Source organism: Podarcis filfolensis, assembly GCF_964270895.1.
Source record: "Podarcis filfolensis genome assembly, chromosome: 4".
Classification (NCBI taxonomy): domain Eukaryota; kingdom Metazoa; phylum Chordata; class Lepidosauria; order Squamata; family Lacertidae; genus Podarcis; species Podarcis filfolensis.
Window position 1 is genome coordinate 10,826,826 of NC_139607.1, and position 13,329 is coordinate 10,840,154.

At 42.1% G+C, this 13,329-nt stretch overlaps 1 protein-coding gene and 1 long non-coding RNA gene across 3 annotated transcripts; one reads left to right on the forward strand and one right to left on the reverse strand.

Annotated features, from left to right (window-relative positions):
* Nucleotides 1-3,194: 3,194 nt before the first annotated feature.
* Nucleotides 3,195-6,183, reverse strand: LOC310761368. Of its 2 annotated transcripts, none has more exons than XR_014547436.1 (2): nucleotides 6,095-6,183; nucleotides 3,195-3,869 (listed from the first exon to the last, which is right to left on the reverse strand). It is a non-coding gene; the product is annotated as an uncharacterized lncRNA (long non-coding RNA). The 2 variants fall into 2 exon arrangements; XR_014547437.1 differs by lacking the exon at nucleotides 6,095-6,183 and adding an exon at nucleotides 5,858-5,972.
* Nucleotides 3,809-7,019, forward strand: LOC310761185 (2-oxoglutarate receptor 1-like). The gene is made up of 2 exons (XM_083610962.1): nucleotides 3,809-3,907; nucleotides 5,965-7,019. The coding sequence occupies exons 1-2, from the start codon at nucleotides 3,891-3,893 to the stop codon at nucleotides 7,016-7,018; spliced, it is 1,071 nt and encodes a 356-aa protein (XP_083467088.1). The 5' UTR covers nucleotides 3,809-3,890; the 3' UTR covers nucleotide 7,019.
* The last annotated feature ends 6,310 nt before the right edge of the window (nucleotides 7,020-13,329 follow it).

Sequence of the window (13,329 nt, forward strand, 5' to 3'; positions counted from 1 at the left end):
GACATTAATGGGAGCTTTCCCACTAATGCAAAGAGCAGATTTGGAAGATCAGTTTTCATTATGAGCATAGCGAAGAGCTAAAGCAGTTATGGTCAATTAATTGAGATAATGCAATTGCCGCTGCAACACATTCTTCATGGCTTTAAGGCTATTTGGTTACTACAGCTGGGGCAGAATACAGTGGCTGGACTGATGGGCGTGGGTCTCCGGAAATAAAGTGTACCAGGTCAGATATGTGTTGCCTTCTTCCTAACTCCCTGCTACAATTTCTGAAAGCAATGAAATATGGATTTGTTTGATTAGGTATATCAGCCATCTCAGCTAATATATTGCAGGAGTGGATTGTTTTATAAATTATTTTAAGACATGCTGATCCTGTGGGATAGGTCAAAAATTCATTTTAAGGTACAACTAAGGTGACACATATTTTAAAAAACCCACTGTGAAAAAGCTATTTTTTTAAAAAGAAACATTTTGAAAAATATATTGAATTTGCCATAAGCTCATTATTGCCATCTAGTGTCACATTTGTATAATGCACTTAAAACATTATATTTGCAGGTGTACAGCTGGGTCCAAGTTAGAAGACAAATTGATTCATAAAAGGGCATAGCATGACGTCTACATTTACACATTACCATAAAATAGCATTAATTATTTTTGTAAATGTTTCCCTACATCGTCCTTATTCTGAAGCATCCCTTTTCTGATTTCCTCATGTAGCTTTCAAGTCTGTCAATGCAAGGCAACGGATTGTGGAAATGTCATTGTGTTAAAAATGTTTATAATTAGTTCAGCACAGCATGTGTATCCAAGTCAACAACAGGCTGAGCAAACTCATTCTAGTTTTGTCCTCATCCTTCTCTCTGCTGAGTTCTGCAAAGGCCACACTGCGACTGAGGAGACAACAGCTGAAAACCAGTGCCAGGCCCTGCACTGGTTGTAGGTGTGCAGAGGAGGGTCTGGAAACCATGCCTTATGGGGAGTTGAGGGAGTTGGGGTGTTATGTACTGAGTTGAATACGATCCAAAATGCAGCAGTCTGATTGGTCCATAGGATCCAGAATGCAGCAGTCTGATTGGTCCGCAGGACCCAATCCAACTCCAGGTGGAAGTGAATCCGCAACCTGATTGGTCTACAAGAGAATCCCAGAATTAGCCAATCACGTGGGGCCCATTGTGTAACTAATGTATGAGCTGAATAAAGAGCATGAAATCCACACTCGACTCCGAGTATATTTCATGGGGAAAGAGGAAACTGAGAGGAGAGATGATAGTCATCTTCAAATATCTCAAGGGCTATAATATGGAGGATGGAGCAACCTTGTTTTCTCCTGCTCCCAAGGGTAGGAGCCAAACCAATGGATTCAAGTTACAAGGAAGGAGATTCTGACTAAATATCAGGATGAACTTTCTGACAGGAAGAGCTATTTGGCCGTGGAACAGACTCCCTTGGGAGGCTGTGGGCTCTCCTTCCTTGGAGGTTTTTATGCAGAGGTTGGATGGCCATCTGTCATGGACGCTTTAGTTGAGATTCCTGCATTGCAAGGGGTTGAACTGGATGACCTTTGGGGTCCCTTCCAACTCTACAGTTCTATGATTCTATTATTCTAAATAAGAAGGCAGGCAGGTGGTCACTGACAGAGGACCAAATGAGGTTAGTGGGGCATAGCCTCACTCTCCCAAATGGGTCATTCTCCACTGCAGGAGCGAGACTAAGATTTCTGCCCATCCCTTTGGCACAAGGTTTATGATCAACACTGTAAACCTCTTAGACCTTTAAAAAACGTTTAATGGCATGTAAACTGCTGAAACAATAAAATAAAACTGAAAGGAGGAGAGACCGAGCGGAATTATGTGGCGGGGAGAGCCGAGAGAAGGGAGCCTATTGCAAAACAGAAGCAGATTGTGACACAGAAGAGAAGCAAGCAGGCAGAAAATGGGCAGGCAGAGAAACAAGAGGCATTTGGAGTGAAAAAGTAAAGCTGGGGAGGAGCACATAGTTGACTTGTTAAGCACACAGCTATATGGAGACAGAGAGTCTTGTTCCAGTTGTCCAAAATTGGATGACCTCATGGTTCGATTGCTCCAGTTTTATGCCTGGGGCTGGCTTTGCAAACTGTCTGTCCACTGGTCTAAAGCAGATTTTTGTTAGGTGGGTGCTATTTTGTATTAATTTTAATTTGATTTTTTTTTCTATTTAAACTTTGGGTTGTCTTTGTATTTTTAATAGGGTATGTAAGTCACCTGGGAACAGAGTCATGAGGGCAGAATACAAATGCAGTATCTCCATCCATCCATCCATCCATCCACCCAATAATTTGGACTCCAGTGACAATTTCACCCCATTTAATTTAAAGAAAGGATCCAACACACCTAAAAAACGCAGTTTTGGACATGCAGATTAAAGCCACCTTTGTCAAAAACAGTATACAAAGTTACTGAACTATTCAAAAGTGTCAAACCAAAATATATTAATTTCAAACTTTTGATGTCATCGCTAGTTTCACATGCCTGACTTTAGGTACGGTACCAAGTAAAAACGCACAGTTCTGTAAATGGATAGTGTACATAACCGAATGCATTTTGTTTAATTCACTACTGTAGTTTATCCAGTTCTGGTCCATGTCATTAATCAAACAGATCCTGCAGAGCATATACATGAATCAAAAGGAAGACAGCTGCCAACCTGTTTCAATGAGTCTTTTTTTCCTGTCACAGGCTCTGAGGCTTTTCTAGATCTTGATATATTACTCCTGCCCACACCAAGGACTCAGCTATACAGCTGCAAATAAAGTGTTTTAAGTGCAATATACAATGTGACACTTGATGGCACTGGTGAGCCTTATGGAAAATTCAATGTATTTTTAAAAACACTTTAAAAAAACCAGGTTTTTAAATGTGTGTAGATTCAACCCAACACTTCTGTAGCAGTTCTTTGACATGGTTATAGAAACAAAGTGACAGCAAGAAGAAATATTTCTGTGGAATTAGAAATTAAGGTTGATTCCAGATAACCCACTTTTTGAGCATTCATCCTGATTTGTTTGTAGAAAGTTTGGGAGAGGATAGACAATGTTGGCTCTTTTAAGTCAGCATTAATTCTGATTTGTTTGTGGGAAGTAGGAAATTTCTGAAAAAGACAGTTAAGAATGAAAATTGTGGCCTTCTTAGATCACTAGCCAGGACTTGAAAAATGTTCAGTATATTTATTGTCTTCCTGCCTCTACATAGTTCCTTAATTATTATTCTGATTCTTACAGTTGGTCTACGATGACAGGGTGGCATTCCATCATTAGAAGCAGAGGGCAAATCAAGTGAATGTATTTCTCCATTTCTGCTCCTCTCGGATATCAAGCTTCTTATTTCTTGGTGCAGAAGGAATTCGTTGCACAGGGAGCATAAACAGACACTCAGAGGAAACTAGGATTAAAGTGTTTTGCTCACATCAATGAGCTACATGGAAGAACGATGGCTTGCTTACATTCCTGTGGGAGAAATCTTCCCAGATGGATGGTGAGAGCTATATGACTGATTCATCACCTTTCCTCCATGAAACATTGCCTGGCAAACCTTAGACACCCATAACAGCGAAACTGGACAGGCTGTGAGCAGTTTCTGCTGCAAAGGGTGGGACAGGAGACAACTAGACACAAACATATAGAGCTGCACTATGTTGCACAGGAGTCAACGCAGGGCAGAGTTCCTCCCTTTCCAGACCGTAGTGCAAGCATTTGTTTCTCTCTCTTCCTGCAAATATGGAAATGGATCTCCGTGGAACTTCAAAGTTGCTCCAGTAGTTGAGGAGTGTCGTCTTTTGCCATCCAGCTCCCTTTGTAGCCAACTAGTTTGCTGCCTTCTCATTTCCAACTATGAAGAGGATCAGAGGGGATGCAAATCACTGACAGGTATACAAACCTTCTGACGTTAAAAACAACCAAGAGAAAGCTGGGGAACGTTAAATGATGTGTGATTTATAATGTAGGATTTCCGTGCCGATTATAGAATCATGCAACAAATCCCATGCAAAATCATGCGCTGACTTGGCTATTAGGGGATTGTGAGAATGCAGAAAATGCACAAACTCAGCTGAGGTGGTGAAGGTGCCATTAGTAGTATTCCCTTGTGTGTGAGAGTTAAAGAGGAACCTCTTGTTCCAAGTCTGTGCTTGCTACCTGCAGTTACTTTAAATGCTTATTTTTAAAAATCAACTTCATCTTTTTTAAAAAAATAATTAAATGGGTTGGTTAGTCAGAATGCACCTTTTTAATCACGTATTTTTTTTAAAAAAACTGTCAATCTAACCAATGAGCTCTGAATACAGAACCCAGGCCTGTAGCCAGAGGGAAGCTGGGGGGGGGGCTGCCCTCCCCATAATCTTCTCTGCTCCCCCTTTTTTACAAATAATTTTAAAATTAGAAAATCCTCTTCTTCTTTCTTTAAAAGGTCCTGGTGAAAACATAAAAGGAAGGGAAGGACCGAGAATGGGCAGAACAAGGAAATGAAGAAGAAGAAGAGGAGTTTGGATTTGATATCCCGCTTTATCACTACCCTAAGGAGTCTCAAAGCGGCTAACACTCTCCTTTCCCTTCCTCCCCCACAACAAACACTCTGTGAGGTAAGTGGGGCTGAGAGACTTCAGAGAAGTGTGACTAGCCCAAGGTCAACCAGCAGCTGCATGTGGAGGAGCGGGGAATCGAACCCGGTTCCCCAGATTACGAGACTACCGCTCTTAACCACTACACCACACTGGCTCCTAATGAAAGGAGTTAAGGGAAGCTGAGGAAGAGAAAAGGGGGGAAGGTAGGAAAGCAAGCAAAGGGTGAGTGGGTGGAAGGAGGAAATCAAAGAAGTGAAGGAAAGGCAGCAGCAGGAAGAGGCTGTACTCTGGCAACCCCAGAAATAGTTGCCCTCTTACCTGCAACAAGACCTGCACAGGTAACGGTAACAATGATAATCATTATCATCATTAATATAGCCTTAATGAATCTTAAGTAATACATCAATGTGTAAACTGCCTCTCTACTTTTCTGGCATCCACTCTCACCCATTCCCCAAACTTGGAGGCTGGCTACAGGCCTGCGTAGATCCTATTTCTGCAAATGCTCCTATAGTGCACAGAACCCTAAATTTGGGGGTTCATTAAACTTCCCCACCCCCAACCACCAGCAGTTTCCACACGTACTTGTTCTAATTTCAGGCTTCTGAGAACCTCCTTGCTCTTGGGGTTAAGATGTGTGAAGGTCTCTTGAGCAGGGAGGGAGGGATCTGCCAGTTTGAGGTTCTTTTTGTTTCTCATTTTTCCAATCTTAAATTCAGTTCTCCATATTTGTCATTAGGGGTGGTGGGGTCCTTACAAAAAATTACTTCTCCCAATGTGAATTTCTCCCTAAAAAAACGTGCAGGTTTGACAAATATGCACATTCTTGCAAGCAGCACAATGGATTTTATGCATTTTTCCTACTCATATATGCACTTACGTGCACACTTTAATACAGTGATTTTACTGCATATTGCTTGGCTGTGCGTATCACTTGCATTGCAAAGTTCAGAAAAGTGCAAATTTCAAAGGTTGGTCATGTTTCAGCTCTTGTATTGTTTTAGAAAGTGCAAATTTGGTGAGTTCGCTTTTAACTGAAATATGAATTTAATTTTTCCTCCATTCCAACTCTTGAGGGAATGGAAGGAAGGAGGAGAATTGAGGAAAAGACAGCCCACCCTCTCCATCCATGTCTGTCTGAGCATTTAGGCAGCAGCGGGTGTCCTCTCTCTTTCTCTCTGGATGCGTTACATCCTTGGGGAGCAAAACCATGAGAACATTTCACAGAGCTAACCACCCTGATTATATTGCACTTAACTGCATCCCCAGAAGTTTTCTTCCTATAGCAAAATAACTTGAGCATGTCGTTTTTGAAACTTGTCTAAGCCAAACCCACCCTCTTTTCTCTCTCCCGCCCTCATGAAGTCTCACAATGGTTGCTATGGACGCAACTGCCTTTGAAAATGCAACCAACCAGACCAGCGCGCTGCCAAGCTACGCTGCAGTTGCTGTTGAGAACTGCACTGACGACGTGCACAGACTCAGGAAATCCTACCTGCCACCCTTGTATGGCATGATCTTCTCGGTGGGATTCCCAGGAAACATCATGGCGATTTGCGTGTACACGTTCAAGATGAGGCCCTGGAAAAGCAGCACCATTATCATGTTCAACTTGGCCTGCACCGACCTCCTGTACTTATCCAGCCTTCCTTTCTTGATTCACTACTACGCCAATGGAGAGCATTGGGTCTTTGGAGACTTCATGTGCAAGTTCATCCGCTTTGGTTTCCACTTCAACTTGTACAGCAGCATCCTCTTCCTGACCTGCTTCAGCATCTTCCGATACATTGCAATTGTCCACCCAATACAGTCTTTTTCCGTTCGGAAAAAGGCATGGGCTGTTGCGGCCTGCGTTGCATCTTGGGTAATTTCGCTGCTGGCCATGGGTCCTCTCAACTTTTTGTTTACTTCGACGATGGAGGAGAACAAATCTCTTTGCCTCGACCTTACCAGTTCTGAAAACGTGGGTGTTATTCGGTGGTACAACTGGTTTTTAACTGGCCTGGCCTTCTACTTGCCATTAATAACGGTGACTCTTTGCTACACTGTGATCATCTATACCTTGGCTACAGGGCCCCACACTCAAAACCCTTATAAGCAGAAGGCTCGTAGACTTGCATTTTTCCTCCTGGTAGTCTTTTATGTGTGCTTTCTACCTTTCCATATTTTTAGGGTTGTTCGGATTGAACTAAGGCTGTACCAAGTCAGCTGCGATATTGAAAACCAGATCCATGCTGCCTACATTCTATCCAGGCCACTGGCTGCCCTGAACACCTGTGGAAACTTGTTACTTTACGCCATTATCAGCGATAATTTCCAGCAAGCCGTTCAGTCTCTTCTGAGATGCAAGTTGAGCCACTTAATGCAACAGACAGGGGGCAGCAGTGACTTCAATAGATCTGGAATATTAAAATTGTGAACAGATGCATTTCTCTTCAGAAGCTCTGGTACCGGTTGTCTCCTGAAACAAGTTAGAAAGAGGCTGCACACAGCTGCCAAGTCTTAAGAGTGGCTTTTATCAGGGGTGTGGAACCAACCTATCTCCCTCCAGATGTTGTTGAACTACAACTCCCATCATCTCCGACCACTGCTCATGCTGGCTGGGGTTGATAAGAACTGAAGTCGAGCAACATCTAGAGGATCGCAGGTTCTCCATCTCTGGCTCACATGAACCTGATGAGTAAAGCAGCCTCATGGGACATAGGCTCTTCCATGTGTCTTTGGAAAAACCTGGCAAACACAGAGCACTTAATTCAGTTGTATAGAATGGTTGCTTGGGTGGCCCAAGGTTGTCTCTGGGCACATCAAAACTATCACTTGCTCATTAAATTAAATCGCATTAAATCAGCAAGAGCTAACTGGGATACTACTTTTCATTTGTGTCTGCTGCTTCTTTTCTTTTTGCAAAAGTACCCTGGGCATCCAGTGGAGATCAGAAACTCCAGATCATATCCCTGCTAAGCTGCCTCTGGGTGCCTCCTTCAACACTGCAGGAAGCATTACTTTTTTTTGCAAGGCATTTATATAGCTAGGACACATGGTCCAAGAATGTTGGCAGCCCAGGTAATAATAATAATAATAATAATAATAATAATAATAATAATAATAATAATAATAAATTTTATTTATACCCCGTCCTCCCCTGCCAGAGCCGCGCTCAGGGTGGCTAACACCAATAAAATCACAGTAAAAACATAATAGGGGGGAAAGAGAAAGAAAAAAACACCAATTTAAAATACAAGTTAAAATGCAATTTAAAATGCAGCCTCGTTTAAAGCAGCCGATAAACCAAGACCATAAGGGGAGGGAAACATAAAGGTCAGACCGAGTCCAAACCAAAGGCCAGGCGGAACAGCTCTGTCTTGCAGGCCCTGCGAAAAGATGACAAGTCCTGCAGGGCTCTAGTCTCTTGTGACAGAGTGTTCCACCACATCTGGGCCAGTACTGAAAAGGCCCTGGCCCTAGTTGAGACCAATCTAACCACCTTGCGACCTGGGACCTCCAAAATGTTGTCATTTGTGGACCTTAAGGTCCTCTGCGGGGCATACCAGGAGAAGCGGTCCTGTAGGTACGTGGGTCCTAGGCCATAGTTCCATAGTTAGCACATACAGATGGGGTAGGCACTGCTCAGACCTTAGAACTGAAAGTGCAGTGACCAAAGGCAATGTAAAAATGCAAAATCAATGAGTGCTGTGCATTAGGAAGTGCTGCCAATAGATTGTAATGTTTTTGTTGGCATCCATTTGTCTCGATAGACAATGGAGTGCATTTCCAGAGTAAAGTCAAACCACTGAGTGACCTCCCCGGGGCACAAGCCCAGGCAGCATGTAGTGACCTGAAGGCACACGCTTAAGCAGAGTTGTCTGGATATCACAGGGTTGCCATATTTCAAAAAGTGAAAATCTGGACCAAAAAAAATGAAGTTCTTTACCTACTTTTTAGGAAAATCGCCAAAAAACCAACACTTCCAATATGGGCTGCCATATGCCTGGGTTTCCCTGGAGCATTTTAGCCACTTTCCGAAATTTCCACCCAGGCGCCATTTTGAACGGTCAAATCCTGGCTATGCTCGGGAAATTCTGGATGTATGGCAGCCCTAGGATATCACTCACCAAAGAGCTCGAGGGAGAAAAAGAAATAAATGTGTGAAGACAGAGCCAGACAGCACGCAGGCATGATATCTCTAGCGTCTCTCAGAAAAGATTTATGGAATTAGTGTACAAAGAATGCAGTTGGGAATATTAGTGTGGAAAAGCATCGCCTGGTCATGCCGTGAAAAACGGTGGAGATGACTTGGGATACAGGTGGGCATCCTTTTCCATTCCTGCCCTGTTTTTGTCCCATTGTTTCTGTTCTGCTCTTGTTTGTCTCGCGGCCCCATGACGGCAAAATTACATAACTTGCATAATTGATTGCATAATTTACCTAAGTTGTGTTGTCTTTGCCTCGAAATGAATGAGGTGGAAACATGATGCAGATGGTGTGGAAATATAATCAATTACATATCGATTGTGGCCTGAAAGCAGCAACATCAGCGAATATTATTTTCTGGATTGATTTCCATTTCTAATGTGAAATAAGCAGGCGTCTGCAATTTTCACTCCTGTCTCTGTTTTCACCAGAATTCTCTGACATCCCTAGAAGACAAGTGTGGGTTGTTACCATGCTATCTCAGGACACATGTCTCCATACTTGTCTGCAAACTCCTTCTCCAAATCCAGGCAAAACTCCCTTCTGGACCATGAGCGACCGGGGATGGGATTTAGTTCATGTTTTCTTACCATGACCATGGCTCTGTTCTGACAGGGGACAGGCTGCTGTGGGATTGGTAGAGCTGGGCAGCGAAAGGTGAGTGAGCCAAAAAGGCAAGACAAGACTACTTCACGCAGAAGGTGGTTGCCTGAACATTGCTAGGAATGCGACAGTTACATTAAACCCCAAATCTCTCCACTGAGCTGAAAACATTTATTTTTAATTCAGTGAACAGGATGCATCAATGTGCAGCTTGCAGTGATTATCACATACTGTAAATTTTAGTGTGCACCACCTACTAGGAGGTTAGAATTGGCGCTGTAGTCTAAACCACTGAGCCTCTTGGGCTTGCTGATCAGAAGGTTGGTGGTTCGAATCCCCGCGACAGGGCAAGCTCCCATTGCTCTGTCCTAGCTCCTACCAACCTCACAGTTCGGAAGCACACCAGTGCAAGTAGATAAATAGGTACCACTGTGGCTGAAAGGGAAACAACATTTCCGTGTGCTCTGGTTTCTGCCACGGTGTCCCGTTGCACCAGAAGCGGTTTAGTCCTGCTGGCCACATGACCCGGAAATCTGTCTGTGGACAAACGCCGGCTCCCTTGGCCTGAAAGTGAGATGAGCGCCACAACCCCATAGTCACCTTGGACTGGACTGAACCGTCCAGGGGTCCTTTACCTTTTAACTTGTTTTTTAACCACTTACTAATTTTCCCCACATGCTAGACAAATCAGAGGCATCCCACAAGAAATATGTCATTTCCTTGAGGGTCTTTTACCTCACATTATTTCACCTTCACTCCTTACCTGGCTGCACTAGACACGGCCTGGGCATGGCTACACTGCCTCAGAGCCTTATATACAGTCCTAATGCAGTGTTCAAATCCCTCATGCAGATGGGTGGGGTATAAATAACAAAATTATTATTATTATTATTATTATTATTAACAAGCACATTGGCTCCCCAGCCCCATTGCCCTCTGCAAGGTGGAGGACCGAACATTTGGAGAAGGGAGGCTGCTGCCATTTCAGAGGGTTAAACTTATATTTTGCAAATTAATTTGTGTGTGAGGAATTCAGATCTGCCATTATTTTTGTGGTTGGACAACAGTTAGTTTAGCTTAGTAAGTCTACGTTTGATGAAGAAGCATATGAACTGCTTTGTAAAACCAAAGAATTTTAATTTTACCTTCTGAAAATTTCAGGTAATGCTAATAATGCTAATTATAATAATAATAATAATAATAATAATAATAATACAAGTACTTGGCAATCATTTTTAATGACTTCTATGCAATTCTACACTCATTCTACTTTCTAAGCAAAACTAAATGGTATTAATTTGACCAAAATATATCATGAATTCCCAAGACATTTTATGACTTTCTAGCACCCCTCAATTTTGGAACTTGAAAAGTGAAAAATTCAATGCCCCCTACTGCTGCATGAGCATGGGTTCCCTGTCAGTGGCAGACTTTGGACTCTCAAATTTCAGTGGTGTCCTGTGCGACACTAAATTTCCATGCTCCCCCCCGTCACTCCATTCTACAGCATTGCTGTGGCGCCCCCTAAAGGACGGAGGCCAGGGCAGCTAAACCGGCTGTGTTACTCTCAAACCGCCTCTGCCTGTATCATTTAGAACCTTAGAAGTTCAGGGCTCTGAACTGCATGGAGAGATGTCTCTCCAATTCCAGACTTTTGCCTTCCCACTCCATGGAAGGCGATGTGCCTGCCAACAAGGATGGGACATTCTTTGCCTCACCCAATGCAATCATGTGGGAGAGAATCCTTCAACAGGGCCTACATTGTTTAGTCATTCATTTACCCAACTTATATGGCTGCCTCATAAAGCATATACAACTACTAAAATACTATGCAATGCAATAACAACTATTTTACAAAAAATTGCAGTGAAAACACAGGTATTAGGGTGAAAGACTAGACCGTAAGAAAACCAAACGTAGCCTCCGAGCCTCTCTAGGGGGCCCTCAGGACTCTCTTTAGACCACACACCCCTCTCCAGGCCACACCCCTTACTGGTCCTGATTCTTGACTGCTACTGCCTGGCAGGGAAGTCCTTGAAACTGCCTTTTGCTTGCTTAAATGGAAGGCGGGGGGGGGGGGGAGCTGCAAGTGTGTGTACAAACTAGTCTACTGTACAAAGATAGCATTTACATCGACTAATGTACACATTTTTGCAAGCAATTTCTCACACTGCAATGTGCTTCTGTATGTTGTTTTCACTAATAGAATGATTTTTATGCCCTCCTGTCCTTAATGCAGACTTTTTAAAATATAATAATAATAATAATAATAATAATAATAATAATAATAATAATTTTTATTAGTTTTCAATTACAATCCAATAAAAGCCTCATTATAACAATACCAATTTATAACACAATTATTAATACCAATTTTTCAAATACCGAATTATATAATTTAGATAAAGTGGTCCCCGCGTGCTAGATTTGATGATATTCTTTATTTCTGCGTTCCAAAGTCTTATTAATTTCAATTACATTCCGGTCATAGTAATGCAGACTTTTTTGGTAAACGTTCTTGTTGGAGAACTGCATCACAAAGTTCAGATATGCGATCATTTTTGGGGGGAGGTCTCATATGGCTATGGAAGGTAGAAACTTGATACATTCGGCTTTATAGTGGGGTAGGGGGAGCTGAAAATAATGCCAATATATTTCGCATCTGGCAACCAATGCATCTCTTTGGTAGATGAGTCTAAAAAGCTTGGGACACAAATTTTCACAGCCCTCTAGTGGCGATGATGGCTCATTTACCATAAGTAGTGTATTTGGTGTTAACTCTGCATTATTTTCAGCTCTCCTAGCCCACTATGGGGCAGTTGAAGAAAGGTCTACGATTATGATCTTTTACCCCACTATTAAATGCCAGCTGAATTGAATTTGTCCCACCACCCTTAGCTATTCATGCCTCAAACATAACAGATATGCAAGGGATCTCTGGTCGATCTCTCATCCACTATATTTTTTTCTGAGGTTTTATATTTGGGTGAAATATTCCTGCATTGCAGGAGGTTGAACTAGATGGCGCTCTTTGTTCCATCCAGCTCTACAATTCTATGATTCTGTTTCCAGTAATTAACATATAAGTCGGAAGGATATCTGCTGCAAGAAGTGGGAACCAGCCTGCGAAAGCAGCTTTTAAAAAACACTACAGATGAGAAATTTGATGAGTTGGAGAGAGAATTGCTTTTCCTTTTCCTTTTTTTTCTGTTAAGAGCATGGCTCCGTGTGATTCATTCCTTTTGTATATTGCAAAGAAAGAAGTCGTCTGTGTGTTCTTTTTTTAGCAACTGTAATTTCCCTTTGAAAACAAAGAGAGAAAGGGTATCAGCTGCGGGGGGAAGCCATATGAAAAGTTATGCTAGAGGCATATTCTTTTCCCCTGGCAGAAATCATGAGATTATTTTCTCTGGAGTTGACCAATAGATGCCCATCTGTTAAATACATTTTTGTATGTCTATAGAAAGAGTCGACATGTATACAACTAAATTCAATGCAGTGCATTGTAATTGTTACTTTTAATTATAATCCCTATTATTTTTATTTATTTGGACAGTTTCTGTCTTGCCCTTAATCTAAAGAACTCAATGAGTAATAAACTTCCATAAAATCATAATATCAGTAAACCACAAAATTATATAAAAAGAGCAGTGCAAAGCACACTGAATCACAAACTCTCAGCTGAGTATCAATGAAAATTTCTAAAAGGCCATGTAAAAAATTATGTTTTAAGCTAGTATCTAAATACCAATGGCATAAGCTCTAGTTGAATTTCAAGGGACACGCCAGAGCTGGGTGCCACCCCAGAGAAGACATGCCCAAACATTCACTGCCTGATGTATATTTCCCAGATATTAAATTACATGGAGGGCTCAAGGTTGCGCACTGCATAACAAATCAATAAAAACAGCAATAAAGCAACAGTATTAAACAAGG